At 43.3% G+C, this 26,045-nt stretch overlaps 1 protein-coding gene across 1 annotated transcript; it reads left to right on the plus strand.

Annotated features, from left to right (window-relative positions):
- The first annotated feature begins 5,472 nt into the window (after positions 1 to 5,472).
- Positions 5,473 to 25,458, plus strand: LOC135551802 (collagen alpha-2(I) chain-like). Its single transcript, XM_064983026.1, has 47 exons — positions 5,473 to 5,573; positions 6,116 to 6,199; positions 6,923 to 6,979; positions 7,741 to 7,785; positions 8,894 to 8,947; positions 9,311 to 9,364; positions 9,549 to 9,602; positions 9,715 to 9,768; positions 10,324 to 10,377; positions 10,865 to 10,909; positions 11,320 to 11,418; positions 11,728 to 11,781; positions 12,108 to 12,206; positions 12,412 to 12,456; positions 13,039 to 13,137; positions 13,238 to 13,291; positions 13,400 to 13,507; positions 13,613 to 13,666; positions 13,815 to 13,913; positions 14,049 to 14,102; positions 14,318 to 14,416; positions 14,656 to 14,709; positions 15,799 to 15,852; positions 15,960 to 16,067; positions 16,332 to 16,376; positions 16,585 to 16,683; positions 17,255 to 17,362; positions 17,638 to 17,691; positions 17,808 to 17,861; positions 18,938 to 18,991; positions 19,122 to 19,175; positions 19,384 to 19,491; positions 19,612 to 19,665; positions 19,936 to 19,989; positions 20,085 to 20,246; positions 20,552 to 20,659; positions 20,963 to 21,070; positions 21,221 to 21,274; positions 21,505 to 21,612; positions 21,711 to 21,764; positions 21,927 to 22,034; positions 22,309 to 22,362; positions 22,478 to 22,585; positions 22,833 to 23,079; positions 23,407 to 23,591; positions 23,893 to 24,135; positions 24,408 to 25,458. Exons 3-47 carry the CDS (start codon positions 6,977 to 6,979, stop codon positions 24,552 to 24,554), a joined length of 3,813 nt encoding a protein of 1,270 aa, XP_064839098.1. The 5' UTR covers positions 5,473 to 5,573; positions 6,116 to 6,199; positions 6,923 to 6,976; the 3' UTR covers positions 24,555 to 25,458.
- Positions 25,459 to 26,045: the final 587 nt, after the last annotated feature.

Below are 26,045 nucleotides of genomic sequence, written 5' to 3' on the forward strand. Positions count from 1 at the left end.
GTGTGACTGTGAGAGGTAGAGATAGCATTAGGGAAGCATTAGTGTGGTAGTAGTGTGACTGTGAGAGGTAGAGATAGCATTAGGGAAGCATTAGTGTGGTAGTAGTGTGACTGTGAGAGGTAGAGATATCATTAGGGAAGCATTAGTGTGGTAGTAGTGTGACTGTGAGAGGTAGAGATAGCATTAGGGAAGCATTAGTGTGGTAGTAGTGTGACTGTGAGAGGTAGAGATATCATTAGGGAAGCATTAGTGTGGTAGTAGTGTGACTGTGAGAGGTAGAGATAGCATTAGGGAAGCATTAGTGTGGTAGTAGTGTGACTGTGAGTGGTAGAGATAGCATTAGGGAAGCATTAGTGTGGTAGTAGTGTGACTGTGAGTGGTAGAGATAGCATTAGGGAAGCATTAGTGTGGTAGTAGTGTGACTGTGAGAGGTAGAGATAGCATTAGGGAAGCATTAGTGTGGTAGTAGTGTGACTGTGAGAGGTAGAGATAGCATTAGGGAAGCATTAGTGTGGTAGTAGTGTGACTGTGAGAGGTAGAGATAGCATTAGGGAAGCATTAGTGTGGTAGTAGTGGGACTGCCAACATGTCTGGTCATGTGGCCAGGTAAGAGCTGATTGGGGAGGGAGGGAGAGAGAGAATCTGAAATCAGATATCTCTCACCTGTCTTTTGTATGATCAGTCCAGGTGGTAGAATACCTCCATTCCATGACAATGCACAGGCTTTTCCAGAATATAGTTCCCTTTGAACACCGGATCCACCATCACCATCAATTAATGTAGCCTACAGCTGTGCTATAATTTATATCAAAACGCCCATATCTTATATACTGTATGTTGCTTGGGAGATGATCTGTCATTAAACCTGTGCTTTTATTCACTCAGATAAATATATAAAATGTTTGTCTTGATGAATGAAAAATGCTTTCTTTATATTAATTAGGACTCACTTAGAAATGTTAGAAGCTTTACAATGTCGACAGTCAGGGAGAGGCCTGTGTGTGAAGTCAGTGAAATGATTGTGCAAAACAGTAAATAGTGATAATGCGTAAAGATTGGGGGGTTTAAAAAGTCAAACTTGGAGTACAAATAGTCCATGAAAAAAATGCTGATTTTTACAACCAGAAAAATCTCCTGCGTCCTCTCCCTGTATGGAATTTTATTATTTAAATCCGACCGACAGAGATGCAGGGCGCATTCCTGCGCGCACCGCACTGGACAGATTTGGCCTACGCGTCAGACCCGACCCGGGCAAAGCACAAGATGACAGTCGGATGGCCAACGTGCCCTCACCAAGCTCCGGCGTACGGAACTACCCCTTCTTTCTCCGCTACACGTCCAGTGTGATGAACCACCTTACAAAAAGTCTGAGAAAAAAATGCAGGTCTTACTCCTTTTTAAACGTCTACATTGTCCACGTCCTCAAGAATGGATCTAATTAAAACGATGCACTCGTCATCATCGACGAAGCATTGCCAACGTTTCTGGGAGAAGGCTGGAGATGTAGGACCACATGACTTATTGGGGATGGGATGGGATGGGAGTCGTATAGGATTTCACTTCTCCTATTGGTCCGAGGGCTGACTGTTGACACGCAGACAAAGGAACCTCCTGCCATATAAATAGGACTGATTGGTCTGTATTATTCTAGCATCACGGCAGCAGGTTTCCAAGCTTGGAGTTACTCTAGTCACCACAACTGTATGCCTGCTTGAAGTAGTTAAACAGGGCACTGCAGCACAAGGAGTCTGCATGTCTGCTTAGACATGCTCAGCTTTGTGGATAACCGGATTCTGTTGCTGCTTGCAGTAACTTCATTTCTAGCATCATGCCAATGTAAGTTTGATTTGTTTTTGTCTTTTACCGAGGATTTTTGTCCTGTTTTAAGAGTTCAGGAGGACCTTACAGCGCTTATGCTTGGCTTTTATATGGAACTTACTTGGAAATAACCAGAGGACCACTAAAAGTTATTTTGAGGGCTTCCCTCTGGCTGTATAAAACCGAACGGATCCTGGTCATTTCGGTGGATTCTTCATTCTTTTTCCGTGGATACAATTGATTAGTCAGAGAAACGCACTGATGAGAACGTTATCACAGGCTTGAAAGAATCGTTTAAAGTTGTTAATGTAGTGTCTTTGAATAGATTTTAGAACAATGGAACTGCGAACATCTAGACTACAATTGGAATGTATATTTTAACTCCTAGGATGAAAAGTTCGGGGCGTTGTACATACTGTTCAGAGTCCAGGGAATGAACTTTTATTATAGGGAATTGAAACGTCGCCCCCTTGTGGTCAATTTAACAGCACCCCCTTTGGCATCAACCCTCCAAGATATATTTTCTATAGAAATACATATAGATCTTTACAAAAGTATAGATTTTCGATCCCAAAATTATTTTGACATATTCTTGAGTAACTTAGTGCAAGCTATGACCTATTTGTTAGGCCTTGTGAAAGCGACGGCCTAGTGTAGAGAGGTTTAGAACTATTTCATTTAAATACAGTTAATATTAGTATTATAAGAATTAAGAGCATTATTTTCAAGTAAAACATTCATTGTATATACAAGTAATATAAGTTAAAACATTTTTTTCCGTGATATTCTTTTAAGTGTCCAAATGCGTTATCTAGTGGCCACGTAAGGACATTACAACGCAGTATTTTAGAGGAGGTGCGATGCCAATCCATCAGCAGAGCAGGACCAAATGTAGAGGAACTGGTTGTTATGCCGCATCATAATGAGGACGCCACTGAGGCCTAAACAGGAAACGCCTAGGTCATAACAAGCAACATAAGATGATAGTTCTTCAGAACCATTGACAATGTAATTTAGACCAAAATGTAGTAATTTAGACTCCTCAAAATCAAGTTGATATACATCAGGGCTGCCCAACCCTCTTCCTGGAGATCTACTGCCCTGTAGGTTTTCAGTCCAATCATCTTCCTTTTGAGATCTACTGTCCTGTAGATTTTCAGTCCAATCATCTTCCTGGAGATCTACTGTCCTGTATGTTTTCAGTCCAACCCTCTTCCTGGAGATCTACTGTCCTGTGGGGTTTCAGTCCAAACCTAATTTAGCATCTCTGATTCAGCTAGTTAAGGTCTTTATTGAGCACCTAATTAGTAGAATGTGTTAAATTAGGGTTGGACTGAACCCACAGGACGTTATATCTCCAGGAAGATGGTTGGGCAGCCCTGCTATACAGAGTAGATAATAGGCAATGATGCAATACAAAAGCATAGGATATCATATGATAGGATATAATTTACTTAGGTATACTATAGTGAATGCTGATCACTTAATTTATAGCAGTACATTCATATACAGTACCTAATTACACAAGGTTTACTTCTGGTCTTCTCTCCATCACATTGATTTCCTTAGGGGATGCGGATACACAGGCCTTTGAAGCCTGTAAACACTTCTCACTGGCTGGCAAGTGTCTAAATGACACTGACATTTCCAGTCAGTGAGAAGTTGTCAACAATGCATTAAATATAATTCAGTCCTATTTGAATATTTTTATTTTCCCTAAAGATGGATGCTGTTGAATTTGACTAACTACTTCAGGCCTATATATGACCCAATGTTGTTGACAAAACTCGATTGAATATTGTAGAAGCTTGGCCGCATTTTTGTGGACAGCTTTGTTACCTTTCACCTTTTATATGGTTTTGGTTGTTTTTGTCAGATTGCCATTTAGAAGCTTATCATTCTAATCTTTGTGTATATTCTGGAAACAAATAACAACAGTTATTTTGCTATCTACAAAGGAAAATAAGGCATTTTGCATTAGACAAATGCGTCAAAAGAAGAGAGAATTTAGATTGCTCCAGAAACTATTTTACTATGTTTGTTATCATGTTCTAACTGAGAATGTCCTTTCCCCCCCTCCTCCTCCTCCTCGTTGATACATCACAGCGGTTAGTACATGTGCATGATATTATCTATCAAAACAGCTTTTAGAAGATGTTACCTTTTTGCATCTTATCTGTTGGTTCCAAATTCCAGCCGATATTCAGGGGAAGGATCCCTCTGTCGACAATATGAGCGATCTCAACTATAGCGGAGTATTTCACTTCGATTTCTAGGCTAACTCTGAAGAGGGTTATTTTTTCTTCATTTGCTGCCAATGAATAGGTGAGGTTCCTATTGGTCAGGGGTGGTGCCAGTGACCGTTAAAACTGCCAGTGCTGGTGCTGGTTTACCCATGGGGCCGCTGGGCACAACGGGCCCTTTAATAGGATCAGGAAGAAGTTTGAAAGCTAAAAATGGCAGATACATTCCAGGCCCATATTCAGTAAGTCTCTGAGAAGTGCTGATCTAGAATCAGTTTAGCACTTTAGATAATAATTAATACAATTACGTGGAAGGTGAGACCTGATCCTAGATAAGCACTCCTACTATGAGAAGCTTTTTTTGACACGGGCCCGGGATTTGGTCTATATTATATCAGATTTCTTTTTACAGTATAAAGGAAGTATAGCTTGTTTAAAATGGTCTGTTATAGTTGAGATTGCTACAAATTGCTCACCTGGATATTGTTTCGCAGCTCTATATTGGCATTCTGAGGCTTTAAAGTTGCAGTGTTTCTATGTGAATTGATTATGATTGATTGATTGGCCTATACACCTGCATAGCCTACTGCCATGCAACATCAATCTGGATTTGGCATTAGATCACTGACCCAGCTCCATAGTGCACCTTTAAACATCTCTCTGCAATAGTGCTTAATATGATATTATATCCTTATGTGCTGTTATCTGTTTGATATAGTTATCTGCACAAGCATGTGACTTATAATATACACTTATGCAATACTGTGTTATGACACTGGCAACTAATATGCTTTGTTGGAAAAAAGAGATGAGGAAAGTGAGGTACAGTTGATATAGCTTACACTTTGAATGACATAAGAAATGTAGGAAAGACTGAATAAATAAATCTTACATTTATTTATCATTTTTTCTATTTAGGGGGGACTCAAGGTGAGAACATGTTCTTATGTGTCATTTACTAGTATAGAAAAGTGTGGCATATCTAAACTTTGAGGCTCAGGATTACTCAAAGGTCAAAGGTCAAGTGAGAGGACAAGCATGTGTTGACATGCTTGTCCTCAAACTGTAAGGTCAAGATTGTTTATGTACACATTAATGCAAATAGACTGCTATCTTCTAACACTTGAAATCAATTAAAGGAAAAATCCACTCCAAAAATATATAAATATATATTTGTTTCATTAATCCACTGTTGATACAGTCCCAAAATGTTTTACATGTCATCAGTCAAGTTTTCAAGATATTGGGCTTTCAAAAAGCAAAGTGTCCCTGGCCACATCATCATAATGATCAACATTGGATTAATGAAAAAAATACCAATAGATAGTTTGAGTGGATTTGTCCTTAAACATTGATGCAATCTATTTGAGATTAGGGTCTGACCAGCTTTGCTAGAAGTACTGATATGCTTTTAAAATGTTTATTTGAGTGGTTTGTCTTGTATGTTTGTCTGATTAAGATATTTTCCCACCACAGGGCCCAACGGGAGCGAAAGGACCTCGAGGTGACAGGGTAAGCAAAGAACCCAGCTGTCCCCTTTGATGTTTAGATGTTGTATGTTAGGTGTCTGCAAGTTACTATGCTTGTTTAAATGTACATTTCTGAGAGGGCTACATGACATACTTTGACCCCGTTGTGGCCACACCCCTTGATCACATGGCACAGAGGCCTACATCCTCGATGTTGACAACGATATTATTGGCTGTATTTTTACCCAGATATATTATAAACATATAAGCAATAACCTATGATTTTAAAATGGCTATAAATCAATTATACATCATTTTGTAAATTGTAGTCATTTTGTAATCATTTTGCTTATCTAATAATGGAGAATGTTTTCCCATTTTTCTATAGTGTACAATACAGCACTTCCAGCATGTTGCAGGACTGGGCAACATCACAACAGAAAACAAAAATAGAAAGTCATCATAAAAAACAGCAGAGGATGAAGGACATTTCCAGCGGAATTACAGCATGAATATGTATAGAATGTAAAGTATTTTAGCTGAAACATTTCTTTAAATAATAAGTTGTTTCTATGTCTCTCTCAGGGTCCCCAAGGCCGTAATGGAAGAGATGGTAAAGATGGACTCCCCGGTGTTGCCGGGCCCCCTGGTCCCCCTGGACTTGGAGGAGTAAGTTCAGCGATATCATTATGTCCCTCATTTTCTCACTCTAAAAACCATCATGTTTTAGTCACACATAAAACGTTTTAGTCACACATAAAATGTTTTAGTCACACATGATGTCTGACAGTTCTGTAACAAATGTTTTCACTGGCTGGCAATTTTTTCCCCAGAAAATGGAGAACATTTGTAACTCTAAACGTGACCAACAGAACTCCTCTGTTTTGGTTTGTTACCGGGGCATGGCATTTGGTTCCTCTTTCAAATCAGCCATGGTAAAAGTGTTCAGTGTCCCTTGAATACTTACCTAGTACTCTCTAGGGATGAGTTCAATTGGGTGGTCTTGACCCCATAACCTCATATACCCTTATGACTTTATACCCTGTTGACCTAAGAACCTTTGACTCCATGATGACCCCCTGACACTGTAAATCATAAACATGGTTTACACACACAAAGTGATTGGAGGTTCCAATGACCTTTTATTCTGAGAATTTCGTTTTAGACTAAAATGTCGTTTTAGACTAATTTTCAATACTGGGAAAGTTTGTCAATATTGTTCAGTATGGTTCATCATGGTTGACTCTAAGAACTACTACTCTGATGTCTCAGGATGCTCTGGGATTAACCAATGGAATTATGACTACTATACCATTATTTGTTGTCACACATGGCTTTTATTAATTGTTAATTTCTGTGATAATAATGTGTGTCCCTGTTTTGTTTTGCCAGAACTTTGCTGCTCAGTTTGATGGAGGAAAAGGCAGCGACCCCGGACCTGGACCCATGGTGAGGCCCCCGAACACAAGAGAGAGACCCTGAATTAACCCCAAATTAAACCCTCACCCCTAACCAGTTGGCACACCCTGTAGGCCCTACCTACTTGGCACTGGCACTGTCCCTGCTTAGCCCTTAGGCCATTATTCCCTTGTCACTAGTCCTTGCCTAGCCCCTGACCCCTAGGCATTTGTATGGATCTGATAGGATGGATATAAGCAAGCAATGTTGTGAAAATTCCACCAGGCCTATTGGAGGACAAGGTAGAGTTGTAACCGTGAAGCTGATAGCCTTTCATAATCTTATCAGTGCCTATGAAGTAGGCTTTCTTCTGGGATTCAGCCAGAAACTGCATTGTAGATCATGAGCTGTTACAAAACTGCTCATAACCTCTTCATCGTCCAGCATATGTATGACACCAAACCCTGGACATAATAGGTGCACTGCAGTTATTTCTTAATCTATTTCTTAATCTGTTGCTGTTACCAATTCGGTAACCATGAATAATGTATTACCATTTTATCCTCTTTAAATGTTATCCCTCTTCTTCCCAAATCATTTAAGATTTAAATTTGGATAAGATGTCACACATTTCACACAGCCTTTCTCTGCTATTTTAAGCAAAAGTTTTTGTTTGACATTTTTCCAATTTCATTCCCCCTGCAGTGATTCATATCCGAATTGGACGTCCATTTTGATTGAACAGTATTAAGATCATGTACAGTAACTTTACTTTGATCTGATTTCAATGTGCTTTGTCTTTCTCTCCTCAGGGTTTGATGGGATCTAGAGGGCCCAACGGACCTCCCGGATCCCCTGTAAGTAGTTCTCAAATGACACAAGGTGGTTTATTTTTCTCATATAAACTCAACATGAAGGCCAGGAGGTTTTCCTGACTCAGTGACCTGGCCAGGAAAAACTCACAGGCCCTAGTACAGCCCCTAACTAGGACCCCTACTATAGCCCCTAACTAGGACCCCTACTATAGCCCCTAACTAGGATTCCTACTATAGCCCCTAACTAGGACCCCTACTATAGCCCCTAACTAGGACCCCTACTATAGCCCCTAACTAGGACCCTACTACAGCCCCTAACTAGGACCCTACTACAGCCCCTAACTAGGACCCTACTACAGCCCCTAACTAGGACCCTACTACAGCCCCTAACTAGGACCCTACTACAGCCCCTAACTAGGACCCTACTATAGCCCCTAACTAGGACCCTACTATAGCCCCTAACTAGGACCCTACTATAGCCCCTAACTAGGACCCTACTATAGCCCCTAACTAGGACCCTACTATAGCCCCTAACTAGGACCCTACTATAGCCCCTAACTAGGACCCTACTATAGCCCCTAACTAGGACCCCTACTATAGCCCCTAACTAGGACCCCTACTATAGCCCCTAACTAGGACCCCTACTATAGCCCCTAACTAGGACCCCTACTATAGCCCCTAACTAGGACCCCTACTATAGCCCCTAACTAGGACCCCTACTATAGCCCCTAACTAGGACCCCTACTATAGCCCCTAACTAGGACCTTTACTATAGCCCCTAACTAGGACCCTTACTATAGCCACTAACTAGGACCCTTACTATAGCCACTAACTAGGACCCTACTATAGCCCCTAATTAGTACCCTACTATAGACCCTAGCTAGGACCCCTACTATAGACCCTAACTAGGACCCCTACTATAGCCCCTAACTAGGACCCCTAACTAGGACCCTACTATAGCCCCTAACTAGGACCCTACTATAGCCCCTAACTATAGCCCCTACTATAGCCCCTAACAAGGGATCAGATCACATGTTCAGGATGGAATAATTCCTGGTTCTATTCATCACACATAACTGATCACATAGTAATAAAACAATGTCTAATTTGGATAAATCGACTCACTGTTGTGTCATTTTCCCATCAACAGGGACCCCAAGGATTCACAGGACACGCTGGAGAGCCTGGAGAGCCCGGACAGACTGTAAGATAACTCTCTCATGGAAACTGTAACCCACTGTAACATTCTCTCTATAACAGGTTGATCAGAGCTCAGCATGTAACTCTATACATATCCCCTTACTCTCTCTCCTCTAGCCCTTATCCCACATCTTCAACACTGTCTCATGTAGTATAGTTATAGTCCAACACATCCCCACCCAGTGATACCCCATAGTCAATTTGGACTAAACAGATATTAATTTCTCGTACCTGTGCGTTAACCATTTAAACTCTACAGACACAGATGAAGCCATCTACACTACTACACAGAAAGGCAACCTAGAGCACTGAACACAGAATTTGACTATGACCTTAACCCTGACCTCTGACATCTCTCTCATCCAAGGGCTCCATTGGTGCTCGTGGACCTTCTGGATCCGCTGGCAAGCCCGGTGAGGATGTAAGTAAAACGTTACAATTCTTGGTGTTATTTTGGTCTAACTGTTGGTTTAATAACTATCTACCTGTGGCACTACTTGCCTACTGGGGCAATTAGTGACTGTGGAAAATGCTACAGACATATGCTGTCATGATAGTGGACCTACAGTATACACATCTAATGCAGCTTGTCTGTTCAATTCTAGGGTAACAACGGCAGACCTGGAAAGCCTGGTGACAGAGGTGGCCCTGGAACTCAGGTAAGGGCAATGTCCAGAGCTGACAGACTTTAACAAAATATACATTGACACTAAATATACATGAATCCATAAAGTGTTATCACTTAAAACCTCTTCTTTCCCTCCTCTGTAGGGTGCTCGTGGATTCCCCGGAACTCCTGGACTTCCTGGAATGAAGGGACACAGAGTGAGTATTTACATAAACACCTGCCTGGCCCTGCCTCCTAACGACCTCCCAACAACCCTGTTATACAGTATCCCTGGTTACAGATAGAGATTACTTGTATAGAGCTGACATGATTCTCCATTCCACATGTCTGTTCTATGTAATACATTTGTATCTGGATGTTCTGTAATGTTGCACCCCACTGAATGTGACCCGGTCACACACTTCCCTTGTAGTACTCATCACAAATGACACCCTATTTCCCCCCCCCCACTGTGGCTCTGGTGAGATGCAGATATAGTCTATAGAAAAGACTAGAAATGATGGGAAATTAGGAGTTTTGTCCCATGAGAAGCTGAGTGAAAATGCATCCTACATCAAACAGAATACAATTAGCAGAGATCTCTAGATTAAACTCAAATTAATATTCCCTCACCAGATAATCAACATGAGAATTAATATGATCTGAACGATAAGGGGGTGGGGGAGATTATTTGTTTCCTGTTCTTATTTGATTTTAGACTATAACAATTGTGTATTGTCTCAGGATGCTAACCTGTTCTCTTTGTGCTCCAGGGTTACAATGGTCTGGATGGACGCAAGGGAGAGTCTGGTTCAGGGGGTGCTAAGGTAATGTTGCAGCCACAGTACATGCTCCTCAATCACAACCTAATTCCTTTATCCCTGTCAAATCCCACAGATGGCACAGGAGGTGTAACAGACATTTAGCTTTCATCTTTGTAGGCCACAGATTAGGCCTATTCCTGGACTAAAAAAACACTTTCAATGGAGAGATCCATTGTGCAAGCTTTTGACTTGAGGTATAGGATTAACCCTGGTCCGGAAACCCACCCTGTAACACCTAAAAGTAAAGTGAATTTCACATACAGTAGCACATTTTATTGCACATTTAGTCACAATCCCGCTACATTGATAGCAGTTCCTCAAATATCAGTGTTTGTTTTACCACTTGTTCACCATAGTACCTACATAAATCTCTGAGAATTACATTTCTATTCCAACCATGTTTACCAATCTAGATATATCCAGTGTTCACACCAGTCGTAATCTATGACCTCCTGTCATCTGAATACGTGTTCTCCTGCTTCTCCCATAGGGTGAGACAGGTGCCCATGGAGCTAACGGAAACCCCGGACCAGCTGTAAGTTCACACATTGTCACCCTTCTCTTTTCCATCGTATTGTTCCCAAGAGGAAAATGTCAAAATTAGCATGTTGTCAGGGGCTAGCCCGAGCCATATGTATCACTAATAGAACATGTCACCTGCATAGCCGAGCCTGAAAGTACCTCACATTGATTCTTTACCATTTGTCACGTGCAAAATACATTGCGTTCACATAGCTGATTGCAAAGGAAACAATGGAGATGAGTACTTGCTGTATCCTCTTCACTGTCTACTGATCACCAATCACTATGTATTATCCTCGTTGGGAAATCAAATGTACAACCAGTAACATATCATATACTATACTCACTATATACACGCACTTAAAAATAAATACACACTTGTACTCAACCATACTCTCGCTCTGCCTCTCTTCCCCACCTTAGGGTTCTCGTGGTCTGAATGGTGAGAGAGGCCGTGCCGGCCCTGCTGGCCCCGCTGGTGCCCGTGGTGCTGATGGAAGCACCGGACCCGCCGGCCCTGCTGTGAGTGCTACTTCCCCTTTGACCCCATAACCTCTGACCCCTTAACCTTATGGATAACCTAGGAGTGACCCCTCTGTTGAAGTTACTGTATCTGCCTAGTTAAATTTAAAAAAGATTACAAAAATCTTTAGGCCCAGATCTGATCCAGGATCAGCTTATCCCTCGTAATCCTAACCTAAATCATTACAGCTGGAAATGCTAAAACTGAAGTTAGATCGTCCGCTTCTAGGGGTAGCTTCATCTTACAACACTTTCTGTAACCCTTGACCTCTATTTCACTATGTCATCTCTCTATTTCCTGTTTCCCAGGGTCCTCTTGGAGCAGCTGGCCCCCCTGGTTTCCCTGGAGCCCCTGGCCCCAAGGTGAGGGATGTCATCATGGTCATCTCCAAAGCATTTCTTCATGATCACAATCCTTAGTATATCATGGACATTATTAGTGTGGACACCAGAGAAGATTCACAGTTCTGGGAACCGTAGAACCACATCTAAAGAGCTTTATCAACACCCATCATGATTCTCTAATTGGTTATCACACTCCGATAATCTGATTGATTTACTGTCTAAACTAAACATTTCTATGAGGATTTCTATACCATAAAACATCTATATAACATCTATATAACATCAAACATTTTATTACCCATTTGAATGGATTGTGTGACTCAGTCAAAATGTTACTGTAACAGGGAGAGATCGGAGGTGCTGGAGCCAATGGCCCATCCGGACCTCAGGGAGGCAGAGGAGAGCCCGGTACTAATGGAGCCGTCGGCCCCGTCGGTCCCGTTGTAAGTATACACTACCAACAAACTACAACATTATCACAGTGTGAAATATGTCATTGAAGGCTCTCTTGATGTTCTTGTTACCTGGTCCTGAAATACATACTGTAACTCCAATGGTTATATATATTTTCCATCATGTTGGTTGGTTTCTTGGCATCTCTACACACTTGTCTGTAACACTCTCTCTTTCCTTTTCCTCTCCTCGTAGGGTAACCCTGGTAACAACGGTATCAACGGCGCCAAGGGAGCTGCTGTAAGTATTCTGGCCATAGTTGCATTGTGGTTAGACTAGATTGACAGTCCAAAGGTCATTTGGGGTGAGACAAAGGTCAAGATGTAGAATCTTGTTCACTTGAGCCTTGGACTCATAGGCATGATATGAGTTATGATTGAAGCACAGCAGTTGACTTATCAGCAAATAGCACACTCAAATAGCACACTCAAATAGCACACTCAAATAGCACACTCAAATAGCACACTCAAATAGCATACTCAAATAGCATCAACAATGAATCGCTTTAGCTTTAGAATTCATGAAGGACAGAAATGAATTCAGTTGTTCCCACATTACATGGAAGTGATATTAGCCATAAGTAACTGTTCTAGTGACACCATTGGGTGATTAGGTAATGTGATTAGGTAATGTGATTAGGTAATGTGATTAGGTAATGTGATTAGGTAATGTGATTAGGTAATGTGATTAGATCATGTGGTTATATAATGTGATTGGGTACGATTATGGTAATGTGATTAGGTAATATTATGATCATGTTTATGCAGTAGGTACTTCAGCTGTCTTCTTACTCACCACTCTTCCATCCTGTGTGTGTTCTAGGGTCTCCCCGGTGTTGCTGGAGCCCCTGGTTTCCCCGGCCCAAGAGGAGGTCCCGGCCCCCAGGGCCCTCAGGGATCCACTGGAGCTAGAGGCCTTGGTGTGAGTACCGCTGGACCTAAAAAGAAGTTCAACACTTTACTAACACAATCTGTATGAATATTGAGGTATTGATCATGTATCTGTGTCTCTTTGACTGCAGGGTGACCCTGGACCCTCTGGACAAAAGGGAGATTCTGGTGCTAAGGGAGAGCCTGTGAGTATCCATACTACTGCTGTTATGCAGTATAGGTATGCGCTAGCATTATGTCAGTACATGGTGTGTGTTTGTGGCAGTCTCTAATGTCTCTGCTTTCTCCTCCAGGGTCACTCTGGTGTCCAGGGTGCCGCTGGTCCCGCTGGTGAGGAGGGCAAGAGAGGCTCAACTGGCGAGGTTGGTGCCACCGGGCCCGCTGGTCTGCGTGGAGCTAGAGTGAGTATATCATACCAGACCCAGTGTGGGGGTACAGTCTTGGTGTATTGCTATAGGGTGCAGGTGAGTGGTTATGGTTGACTCATGTCTGTTTGTGTCTCATAGGGAGGTGCTGGAACTCGTGGTCTGCCTGGTCTGGAGGGAAGAGGTGGTCCCATTGTAAGTCTCCCAAAATATTCTGTTTAATAAATATTATTGACCATGATAATAGTTGTTCAAATGCAGGATGAAAACAGTGAATTTTACCTTGTAATATAGTGACTGTTCTGTACTCATGGGTTCCTCTTCCTCCTCCCCTCTCTGCCAGGGTATGCCCGGAGCTCGCGGAGCCACCGGCCCTGCTGGTATCCGTGGAGCCCCTGGTGATGCCGGTCGTGCTGGCGAGTCTGGTCTGACTGGAGCCAGAGTAAGTGTCACACACACCTGTCAATCATGTTTCAATAAGATGTGTAATGGATTCTCTGTCTAATCTCTGAACCAAATATAGCATGTGATCTCTATCTGTGATGCTAAAGGACTAACAAGTACTGTCTGTTAATAGGGCCTGCCCGGAAACTCTGGACAGGGTGGACCCCCAGGCAAGGAAGGCCCATCTGTAAGTAATTAAACACATCTCCAGTATTCATCCTTTCAAATACTGTATATCCTAAAATATTAGAATACAATTAAATTGCTGGTCATGATAATGGATTGGTTCTAAGCACTTACGTGGTATGGTTACAGTAACCCACCCCATCCACCAACGATGTTAAAACCCACCTAGTGGTGGTGTGCCATATCTGATCCCCGTTGGTTGGTGTCCTATTCTAGGGTGCTGCTGGTCTGGACGGACGCACTGGTCCCCCCGGCCCAACTGGACCCAGAGGCCAGCCCGGTAACATCGGATTCCCCGGCCCCAAGGGACCTGGAGTAAGTAGAACCAGGAAGTAAAACCAGGAAGTTGATCTACTAGCGTGAGATTGGACTGTGAGAGAGACAACTGGGTTGTTGATGCACTTCGATATGGGCAAAATAGGATCAAATTAATAAACAGGAAGTGAAATTGAAGGACAGAATATGGACAGAATATGCTCGTATATTCTGTCAACCAACATGAAACAATGATCATCTGACGTTTCCATGGTCTCTTCTTCATTCTCGCCCTCCAGGGTGAGGCTGGCAAAGGTGGTGATAAGGGACCAACTGGTGCAACTGGTCTGAGAGTAAGTACCCTAGCATCAGACAACATTCATTACATTATCAACTCTCTACTGGTCTGAGAGTAAGTACCCTAGCATCAGACAACATTCACTACATTATCAACTCTCTACTGGTCTGAGAGTAAGTACCCTAGCATCAGACAACATTCACTACATTATCAACTCTCTACTGGTCTGAGAGTAAGTACCCTAGCATCAGACAACATTCATTACATTATCAACTCTCTACTGGTCTGAGAGTAAGTACCCTAGCATCAGACAACATTCATTACATTATCAACTCTCTACTGGTCTGAGAGTAAGTACCCTAGCATCAGACAACATTCATTACATTATCAACTCTCTACTGGTCTGAGAGTAAGTACCCTAGCATCAGACAACATTCATTACATTATCAACTCTCTACTGGTCTGAGAGTAAGTACCCCCGCATCAGACAACATTCACTACATTATCAACTCTCTACTGGTCTGAGAGTAAGTACCCTAGCATCAGACAACATTCATTACATTATCAACTCTCTACTGGTCTGAGAGTAAGTACCCTAGCATCAGACAACATTCATTACATTATCAACTCTCTACTGGTCTGAGAGTAAGTACCCTAGCATCAGACAACATTCACTACATTATCAACTCTCTACTGGTCTGAGAGTAAGTACCCTAGCATCAGACAACATTCATTACATTATCAACTCTCTACTGGTCTGAGAGTAAGTACCCTAGCATCAGACAACATTCACTACATTATCAACTCTCTACTGGTCTGAGAGTAAGTACCCTAGCATCAGACAACATTCATTACATTATCAACTCTCTACTGGTCTGAGAGTAAGTACCCTAGCATCAGACAACATTCATTACATTATCAACTCTCTACTGTTAAAGGCATTCATTTACTACTATGGTAGCCATCTCTCAAATTAGCGGTTGGTAAAGCTAAGTATCCAAAGTATTACTTACTCTACATCTATAGTCATTTATTACAAGAGTTGTGTTTCCTCAATGAACTTTGACTGAACTACCATGTATCATAAATCATTCACCTGCTGCCAGTGTCAGTGTTTCACCTAGCTCTCCCTGTCTCTGCTTAGGGCGGCCCAGGTGCTGATGGTAACAATGGAGCCCCCGGCCCAGCTGGAGTCGTTGTAAGTAGTCTACACTATTTCCTCTAAATACACAGTAAGAACGAGAATCTAATCTTACAGTGAATTGCATTTGATTTGATTGAACTTGATTCTCTCCTCTTCTACAGGGTAACGCTGGTGAGAAGGGAGAGCAGGGACCCTCTGGTGCACCAGGTTTCCAGGGTCTGCCCGGCCCCGCTGGACCTGCTGGAGAGGCTGGCAAAGCTGGCAACCAAGTGAGCAACTAAACCTAGAACCTGTGATCTGTAACACAAACCCACTGTACATCCACAAACACATAAACACTTCCACAAACCTACATCCACAAAGCCATAACAAAGTTCCACAAATACATTTACCCTGTAACACAAACTTAACAGCAAATTTTAGTTTATAGAAATGTTACCTCCTTTTTCCTCCGTTTCAGTATATTCTCTTTATTCGAATAGTATTCTCACTATGTAATATCTTGCACTAACAAAGCATTCATCTCTCAACAGGGTATGCATGGAGACCAGGGACTCCCTGGACCCGCTGGCGTCAAGGTATGTCCACTCATGAATACCTCTCACAGATCATTAACTATGATCTTCTGACAGCTGATCAACCATACACCTGTTGCCATGCACATGATCCTATTCACTCATTTACATCTTTATATACATCTCACACCCACACACCTGCAGTGTATACATACTGTGATGTGCCCATGACAGATGCTGACAGCCACCCTCTCTCTCTGTCTGTTCCTAGGGAGAGCGTGGAAACTCTGGTCCTGCTGGCTCTGCTGGATCTCAGGGTGCCATCGGTGCTCGTGGACCTGCTGGAACTCCAGGCCCCGATGGTGGCAAGGTGATCCCAGCTCTATGAAGGGCTTAGAACCATATTACTGTTGTAAACAGGGCAAGGTGATCCCAGCTCTATGAAGGGCTTAGAACCATATTACTGTTGTAAACAGGGCAAGGTGATCCCAACTCTATGAAGGGCTTAGAACCATATTACTGTTGTAAACAGGGCAAGGTGATCCCAGCTCTATGAAGGGCTTAGAACCATACCATATTACTGTTGTAAACAGGGCATGGTGATCCCAGCTCTATGAAGGGCTTAGAACCATATTACTGTTGTAAACAGGGCAAGGTGATCCCAACTCTATGAAGGGCTTAGAACCATATTACTGTTGTAAACAATGCCCAGAGTGTTTCCTGGTCATGTTGTGTGGTCTGTAATATCTTCTGGCCCTACAATAGATCTGGTAGTACCAATGTATGGTTTTGATGAAGACACAACCCAATTCTGTATGAGAAATACAACACTGTTCTTTTAAGCACTGTAGTCAGATGAAGCTCCTAACCACTCATGGTCTTGCTCCATGAGATGGATAGCTGATAGGTGGAACCACTCTTCACCAATGTCTGTGTTTCAGGGAGAGCCTGGTTCTGTCGGCATTGCTGGCGGCCCTGGACACCAAGGACCCGGTGGCATGCCCGGTGAGCGCGGTGCCGGTGGTACTCCTGGACCCAAGGGTGAGAAGGTAAGTCCCGCAGAATATGCCGCAAGTAAACATATTTTAAAAAAGTAACATTTCACAAGACAAAAGTTGAATAAGATCTGTAATTGATGTCAATGATCATTTCTGATTTGAAATGCAGCGCTTCATAGTTATTTTACAATACAAACATTGGGAGAATTTGACATTCTTAGCCTTAATGCAGCATCTTCTCTGATAGACCTTGACTAAAAACATTAATATATAATGGTTATTTTAAACGAGTGACTAACATGTGTCTTCCCATCTTTCGAATCTAGGGTGAGAGTGGACACAGAGGACTTGAGGGTAACATGGGAAGAGATGGAGCCCGTGTAAGTTCCTCTCTCATCTCATTAGGTCAATTTCACAGTGAAAACAACATCCAATACATTGTTCTTCTGTCTCTATTGTGTTTTAGTCTGACTTTGTGCCTTGTGTCTCTTTCTAGGGTGCCGCCGGACCAAGTGGACCCCCTGGACCTTCCGGTGCTAATGGTGAAAAGGTAAACAGCCTGAATATCGTCTCCCTTAGTCCTCAACACATGAAAGGATAGCAAAGGAGGAATGAAACACATTGGTTCAGATTATGAGAAATATTGTGGGGCTCACTTAGGGAAGATTTGTCAATGATTATGCACATCCAAGATGGAGTACCGTTCACTCACCTACAGAGCAGGAATAGCAAGGCTTCTTCAAGACTCTTTGGCTCTTCACAATTGATCAAGATATGGAATGGACTATATTGCTGAGTATGGTCATTCTGAATATTTGGACAACAACAAAGGCCTCTAGTCCAGACCAGAGAGAAGGACGAGTTGCGCCCCATCTGCCACGGTCTGTGCAACCCGGGATCCTTGGAGTGTCCCTACCCCATTGAAGTGGAAATTATATACAGCTGAAATTTGAAATGGTAAAGGTAAGGGTTCGGTAATGGTTAAGTTAGGAGTTTGGGTTAGAGTTTAGGGTATGGATGTCCCAAGGATTCCAGATACCACTGACCCACCTGCCACAGCTTCTGAATCTCCAACCTCAACGTTGCCATTTGCTGGACAGTTTTCAGTAGCACACTGCCAAGGTCCAAACAGCTGATGTCTGAAATCTTCACATGAAGGAACCCTGTGTCACGGTCAGGAGGGTGCACCATAGCGCCAATATATTGTTTTACGATTTGCATCAGACAACAAAACATAACATTTCTGATTGGACAAGTACCTCCCTGTTTCAATTTCTGATTGAAAAAGTACCTCCCTCTTTCAAAAACGTTTTCCTCTGTGTTGTGCCTACTGGCCCCTGGAAGACACAACACTGCCTGGACACTTGCTCTATTATACACCATCACCCTTCAAATTCATCTGCCAGGATATGGCAACTCATTGTTTTGCCTGTTTTGGAAACAAATGGTAGTTTATACGCTTCAACTTGAATACTGGACATCCTGTGGAACTTGAGAGGCAAGAGTTCATTGATCAAAGTTATGCAGACCATGAAGAGATGTTCTACATCCGAGCTTCCAAGCTGATTCTTTTAAGATTTTTGGGTTGATTCAGCCTTTACATTCTCCATCTTTGCTCTCTTTCAGGGTGAGACTGGCTCCTTCGGCCCTGCCGGACCTGCTGGTCTTCGTGGACCCAGTGTAAGTACCTACAACTACTTATATAACACATTATCACACTTCAAAGGAATTAAGGACTAACATGATCTACTATTCAGAATGTCTTCCCAAAAACACCAGTCAACCCTATCATGTTCCTGCTCTGTTTTAGGGAGAGCGTGGAGAGGGTGGACCTGCCGGACCTCCTGGCTTTGCCGGACCCCCTGTAAGTACTGCTTCAGTTGATACCCTGAAACCACACATAAACATGTCCCATGTATGCATCAGAATATAGTGATTTTCTTTAACATGGTGACGTATACCCTCAAACATGTGTTCGATTTTATGTACGCGCGCCCACACACACACACACACTACCTTGTGTTGCTGCAGCCCTTGTTCTGTTCTGACCCGTGTCTTTGTGTTCCATGCAGGGTTCTGATGGTCAGTCTGGACCTAGAGGAGAGAAGGGACCCGCTGGTGGAAAGGGAGATGTCGGCCCCGCCGGCCCTGCTGGACCTGCTGGCCAATCTGGACCTTCTGTAAGTCTCACTCAGAAATGCTATCTTCAACAGGAATCAACTATATCCATTCACACAGACATCATGTATACTGTAAATCCTCACTGGGAATTATATCATTTACTGACTTTTCTTGTCTAGGGTGCTAGTGGACCCGCTGGCCCCCCTGGTGGTCGTGGTGATGCTGGACCTTCTGTAAGTACTGTCACTGATATCACACACATGACACCACAGGAGGCTGCTGAGGGGAGGACGGCTCATAATAATGTCTGGAATGGAGTCAATGGAATGAACCACATGGAAACCATTTGTTTTGTGTTTCATACCATTCCAATGACTTCGTTCCTGCCATTACTATGAGCTCATCCTCCCCAATTAAGGTGCCACTAGCCGCCTGTGAACGACACCCCATCTCTCTGTGACCTTGGCTGTTTTCTACCTTTGACCTCTGTTCTTTCTCTTCAGGGTCTGACTGGTTTCCCTGGTGCTGCCGGTAGAGTTGGAGGCCCCGGTCCCGCTGTAAGTACACACACACACACACATACACACACACACACACCTCTCACTTTTTTCCCCTCAATAACCACTTATCCCGTGCTCTTCCCTACACACAGGGTATTTCTGGGCCCCCTGGCCCCTCCGGTCCCGCTGGTAAGGATGGCCCTCGTGGTCTCCGTGGTGATTCTGGTCCCGCAGGACCTCAGGGAGAGCATGGACAAATTGGACCCTCTGGTATTGCTGGAGACAAGGGACCCAGTGGAGAGAGCGGTCCTCCCGTAAGTCTTCATAGCTCCCATTGAGGCTTCTTCTCAAGAATGGATGAGATTTATGTCATGCCTTTCACTAGCCTGGTCCCAGATCTGTTTGTGCTGTTTTGCAATAGAACCATAGGAGTTGGCAAAACAGCACAGAACAGATCTGGGACCAGGCTAGCTTTTCATTTGGTCTCAAGGCATTTTACATTGTTTGGGCTGTGTATCAAAACACCCCCATTCACCACTAATGGTGATAGGAGGTAGTGATTGTGTTTCTTTCTCTGCTTTTCTCCACTCTCACCTCCTGATCTCCTGTCCCTGTTCAGGGTGCTCCTGGTACCGCTGGACCCCAAGGTGTGCTCGGACCCTCTGGCTTCGTTGGTCTGCCTGGTTCCCGTGGTGACAAGGGTCTTCCTGGTGGTCCTGGTGCTGTGGTGAGAACATCACACCTTCTGTTATTTCAAAACATTATTCAAACTGCCTCAGCAGACACATCCGACTGCAGAACATAAAAAAGTTCTGGAAAATGTGCTATTTGGCATATAATATTGGAATGATCCAAAATGGGCTAAATCACACTTCTTGAAAATGACAGGCTATTCCAGACTAGTGCAGCCCATACAACCATATCAGTCTGCGTTGCAATCTATTGATGAGTTATGGATACAGTACATTGACTGTGTTACTATGGTATGTGTTTGTACTGTGTTGATCCTGTGATACTGTGTGCCATTCAGGGTGAGCCTGGTAGACTTGGACCCGCTGGTGCCTCTGGACCCCGTGGTCCCGCTGGTAACATTGGCATGCCCGGTATGACTGGTACTCAGGGAGAGGCTGGACGTGAGGTAAGGATTGATGGATTGATTCATTCATTCATTGATTTGTTAAACAAGTACTTAGAGCCTGTAAGTAAACATATGGCTCAAAATCTAAATTACAGTTCACGTGCAGTTCCCATGGCAGCGCAATTAACATGCTATTTTGTCACCCCACAGGGTAGCCCTGGCAACGATGGACCTCCCGGCCGTCCCGGAACTGCTGGCTTCAAGGTACACTCCTCTCTCATGTGTGGTATAGGGTGAAGTTGCCCCTAGACGGTGATTTGGGGGTCAGTTTAGCATTTTCCCCACTAATGGTTAAGGTTAGGATTGGGAGAGGGGAAGCTTATTCCATTTTACATCACAGGAACATGAAACATTCATATGAACGGACCTTCGTATCAGTTGAAACAATGTCTTGAACTTTCAACTTTGAACCTTGAACTTTGCCCCCTTTGCAGGGTGACCGTGGTGAGCCTGGTTCTCCTGGAGCCCTTGGAAGCTCTGGTCAACCCGGACCTAACGGACCCTCCGGCGCCGTCGGCAGACCTGGAAACCGTGGAGAGTCTGTAAGTTCATATTCACATAAAACAGACATAACTTCTCCACTACACAAAGGAACTGTTATCGTGGTTCCATCTCTTAATATTCTTCTCTTCCTCTCTAGGGCCCAACTGGAAATGGTGGTCCCGTCGGTGCTGCTGGTGCCCGTGGTGCCCCTGTGAGTACCTTATCCAACCTCATCTTGACTCAGACAGCGGAGTTAAGACTTGTCTAATCATTTTAACTATCATAATACATCGCCATAGCCTAATTGTGCCTATACTGTAGGTCGATATGAAATAACGCATGTCTGTTATGGTTCTGTCTCCTTGTGTTGTAGGGCCCCGCTGGTCCCCGTGGAGAGAAGGGTGGGGCTGGAGAGAAAGGAGACAGAGGAATGAAGGGTCTGCGTGGACATGGTGGTCTCCAGGGAATGCCCGGACCAAACGTAAGTCATGATGACTGCTCTGACCCTCCCGTCTATCCATCCATCCATCCAACATAATCTAATCTCATATCCTGAAATAGCCCATATCCCCAAATTTGTATCACTTCCATTTCATTTTATTTCCACGTCACGTAAACATCTGAATAATTTACTGTATGACAATGTTCTTATGCTGTAGCTACCCCTGAGGTCTACTATCTTACCATATCCCGCCCCTGCAGTATTCTGTAGCTACCCCTAAGGTCTCTAATCTAACCATATCTCTCCCCTCCAGGGACCATCTGGTGAGACTGGCTCTGCTGGTATCACTGGACCTGCTGGACCCAGAGTAAGTAACCTGTGCTATCCACATCAAACTCCCTCCATTGTATCTTCCTCCAACTAGACAGATAAAAGTCATGTATTGACAACTGTCCTTGTCATCTCCCTCTGCTTGTTTCTAGGGCCCTGCCGGACCCCATGGTCCCCCTGGTAAGGATGGTAGAGCTGGAGGTCATGGTGCTATCGGACCTGTTGGACACCGTGGTTCCCCTGGACATCTCGGACCTGCTGTGAGTATATCTAGTACTCACACCTGCCTCAGTCAGTCAGCCAGTCAGATAAAAGCCACAGTATGGCTGACAAAGAGGGATGATCTAATAAGCTCTGTGTGAAGGCAGATACTAGCTGTTAACATCCAAACACATAATGTATTTAGGCTAACATGGAATTAGCTTAAACATAACTTCACAAATACAAGTTACACTTGTAGTGATCTTTGACCAAGGTTGAGGTTGTTAACTCTCTTCTCGCCCACAGGGTCCCCCCGGCTCTCCTGGTCTTCCCGGACCCGCAGGTCCCGCTGGAGGTGGATACGACCAGTCTGGTGGTTACGATGAGTACAGAGCCGACCAGCCCTCTCTCAGGGCCAAGGACTACGAGGTGGACGCCACCATCAAGTCCCTGAACTCCCAGATCGAGAACCTGCTCACCCCCGAGGGCTCCAAGAAGAACCCTGCCCGTACCTGCAGAGACATCAAACTCAGCCACCCTGAATGGAGCAGTGGTGAGTTGGTACCACAGACACAGCTCTGTCTATCTCTTCATTGATTGGTTGACTCACTGAGGTGCCTTAGAACCATCATACTCTTTTAACCAATAAAATATATACATCCTTTGAGTCTCAACAACACTCCACCTCTTTATCTATCACTCTACATTTCACTACCAATACTGTCATTGAGCGATCAAACTCATAAAATATACAGTATCATGTCGAACCTGAAACTTAAACAACACCTAAACAAAGTAAAACCCCAGTGAAGTATTAATAATAGTGTTATTAGTATTATCAGTGCTAATCAATGTGTCTCGTTCTTGTCCTCCCCTGCAGGTTTCTACTGGATCGACCCCAACCAGGGCTGCATCGCTGACGCCATCAAGGCCCACTGCGACTTCTCCACCGGACACACCTGCATCCACCCTCACCCCGAGAGCATCGCCCGCAAGAACTGGTACAGGAGCTCTGAGAACAAGAAGCACGTCTGGTTCGGAGAGACCATTAACGGTGGTACTGAGGTGAGCGGACTGAACCTGCACTGATTCTAATGACAAGAGCAGACAGTTTGAACATCAGGAAGACACATTGATTTGATTGACACACCAGTCTGATTTGAGGCATGTTTTACTAGTATAGTGTTGAACCATATTTTTGGCTTACATTAATATCCACTACCCTTAACATGATTGTATTGGTTCCATTTTAAGGTGATCATAAGACATCTATCTATATGCTTCTTCACCCAGGTTTTTTTTCTAAATGCTTGAGACTATATCTTGACACTGATCCTGTCTTAATTCCTCCTATGTTGTTTCACAGTTTGCGTACAATGACGAGACCCTGAGCCCCCAGAGCATGGCCACTCAGCTGGCCTTCATGCGTCTCCTGGCCAACCAGGCCACCCAGAACATCACGTACCACTGCAAGAACAGCGTGGCGTACATGGACGGAGAGAACGGCAACCTGAAGAAGGCCGTGCTCCTGCAGGGCTCCAACGACGTGGAGCTGAGTGCCGAGGGCAACAGCCGCTTCACTTTCAACGTTCTGGAGGATGGCTGCACTGTAAGTCCCCTTTCTATTTGCATAATAGCTTTGTTTGTTCTCTCTCTGTGCTCACTCACACAAATAGATGCAGTGCATGGTGGAAGGGTTAACTCAGGCTCAGGGTAGTTTTCTGTAACTTATTGGTTAGTGGAAGAATTTGGGAATCTGACTATTTAAAGTATCATGGGCTACTGTAGGGTATTATTGCATTTGTATGTTTTCACGATTTGATATACTGAGTGGGTGCACTATTCTGATACATGGTTTCTCCTTTTGTCCTACCTCTGCAGAGACACACTGGCCAGTGGAGCAAGACAGTCATTGAATACAGAACAAATAAACCATCTCGCCTGCCCATCCTCGACATTGCACCTTTGGACATTGGTGGAGCTGATCAAGAGTTTGGTTTGGACATTGGCCCAGTCTGTTTCAAATAAATGGACTTATGATAAATTAAAAAAAGAGAGAAAGAAAAAAAGAATCTCTGCCCTTCTTTCTGTGTTGTTTTTATACTGAATGCTGATTTTCCACTGCACATCCACTTGCTTAAACTGGGCTCTATCGGAGAGGACCAATGGACTGAACGGAGCGTTGTGCAATGCAAATTAATACAGCAGCCCAAAGAGACGCGGGAAAACACCATGTTGTGGGACATGTCATCATTTTGTAAAAAATAAAAGAAGTGTAATAAAAACGCTGAACGTATGCATCACTTTGTGGTCTTTGTATATCTTCCAATGAGGAGGTTTAAAACCACAAAAATATTACAAAAAAAGGTTGAAGCTACCTCATGCCTGTATTTTTTAGAAAAAAATATTGAGAACCTGTCTGATCCACAACCTAGAAGTTACGAGTTCTACGGCTTCAAGCTCCGTCCTGTATCAAAGGTGCTGAATTACTTGAAGCAGAGACCTATGGTGCTAAACATACAGCTGTGTAGGAGCAGGAAACCACGGTCATTCTTACTGTGTTTCTTTGTATTGACTGAGTCTTGCACAGGTCCCCCCTGATTAACCCCATTTTAAGCAGGTGGAATTTCCTAAGTCTGGTCTGATGTTTGTCTGGTTTTGACCGTTTAAAAAAAACAACGTTTTTTTGTTCATTTTTGTCTCGAAGTTTTGATTTGTTTTTGTTCAGCCATTTTTCTCCTTCAATTCCCCCTTCAATGCAGTGTTCATGCTGACAGCACATTATTTCATCCATTTTTAATGGATTTTAGGCGGCCTCTCTCTCAAAAGAAAAAAACCACAAAGTTTATTGTACCTATTTTGTATATGTGAGATGTTTAAATCGATTGTGAAAAGTTCTGAAATAAAGCATGTCCAATGTTCCCAAACACCATTCAATGACTAAATTGCTTTCATGTTTTATAATGATAATATCATTAAATGATGTTGGCGTTGAATGATTTGTTTTGTGTTTTTGGTTAGAGTACTTAACTTCTCATTTCACATGTCATTTTCAACCAAGAGGAGAATACAAATACCCTGCCAGCATTCAAGTAACTTATTTAATCATAACTATGTTTTATAAGTCATTGTCAACCAAAGACCTATACTTTTTACAATCGTCTAGGAATCAAATAGGCCTAAAAGTACATGAATACAGATGCCTGTTTACAATTGTTTGTTAAATTATTATTTTGTGCTTGTAAACACATTTTTCAATGCATCCACTGCCTCTGACAATAGTAATTTCTAATATTTAATCTTGCATAATCAAAGTAACATTTTGTATTCAAATAGAATTGTGATATTTGGGTCACAAAGGCTTCTAGAAAAAGTATGCAGCAGTGTTGCATGTACACTACACAAGATAATCTACCTGTTTACATTCCTCCCACTGTGGACTTCTAGGTAACCTCATCCCCGCAGGCTCGAATTGCTGGAGCACAGACGGAGAGCGAGCCGGCTGTTGCACGAGTTTAA

This window comes from Oncorhynchus masou, chromosome 13, assembly GCF_036934945.1.
Source record: "Oncorhynchus masou masou isolate Uvic2021 chromosome 13, UVic_Omas_1.1, whole genome shotgun sequence".
Taxonomy (NCBI): Eukaryota; Metazoa; Chordata; class Actinopteri; order Salmoniformes; family Salmonidae; genus Oncorhynchus; species Oncorhynchus masou.

Excerpts from the sequence above, each read along its gene's own strand:
- LOC135551802 (XM_064983026.1), top strand. Across the intron at positions 9,603-9,714 it reads GAGGTGGCCCTGGAACTCAG|GGTGCTCGTGGATTCCCCGG; the intron begins GTAAGGGCAATG and ends CCTCCTCTGTAG. Across the intron at positions 19,990-20,084 it reads TTGGAGGCCCCGGTCCCGCT|GGTATTTCTGGGCCCCCTGG; the intron begins GTAAGTACACAC and ends CCCTACACACAG.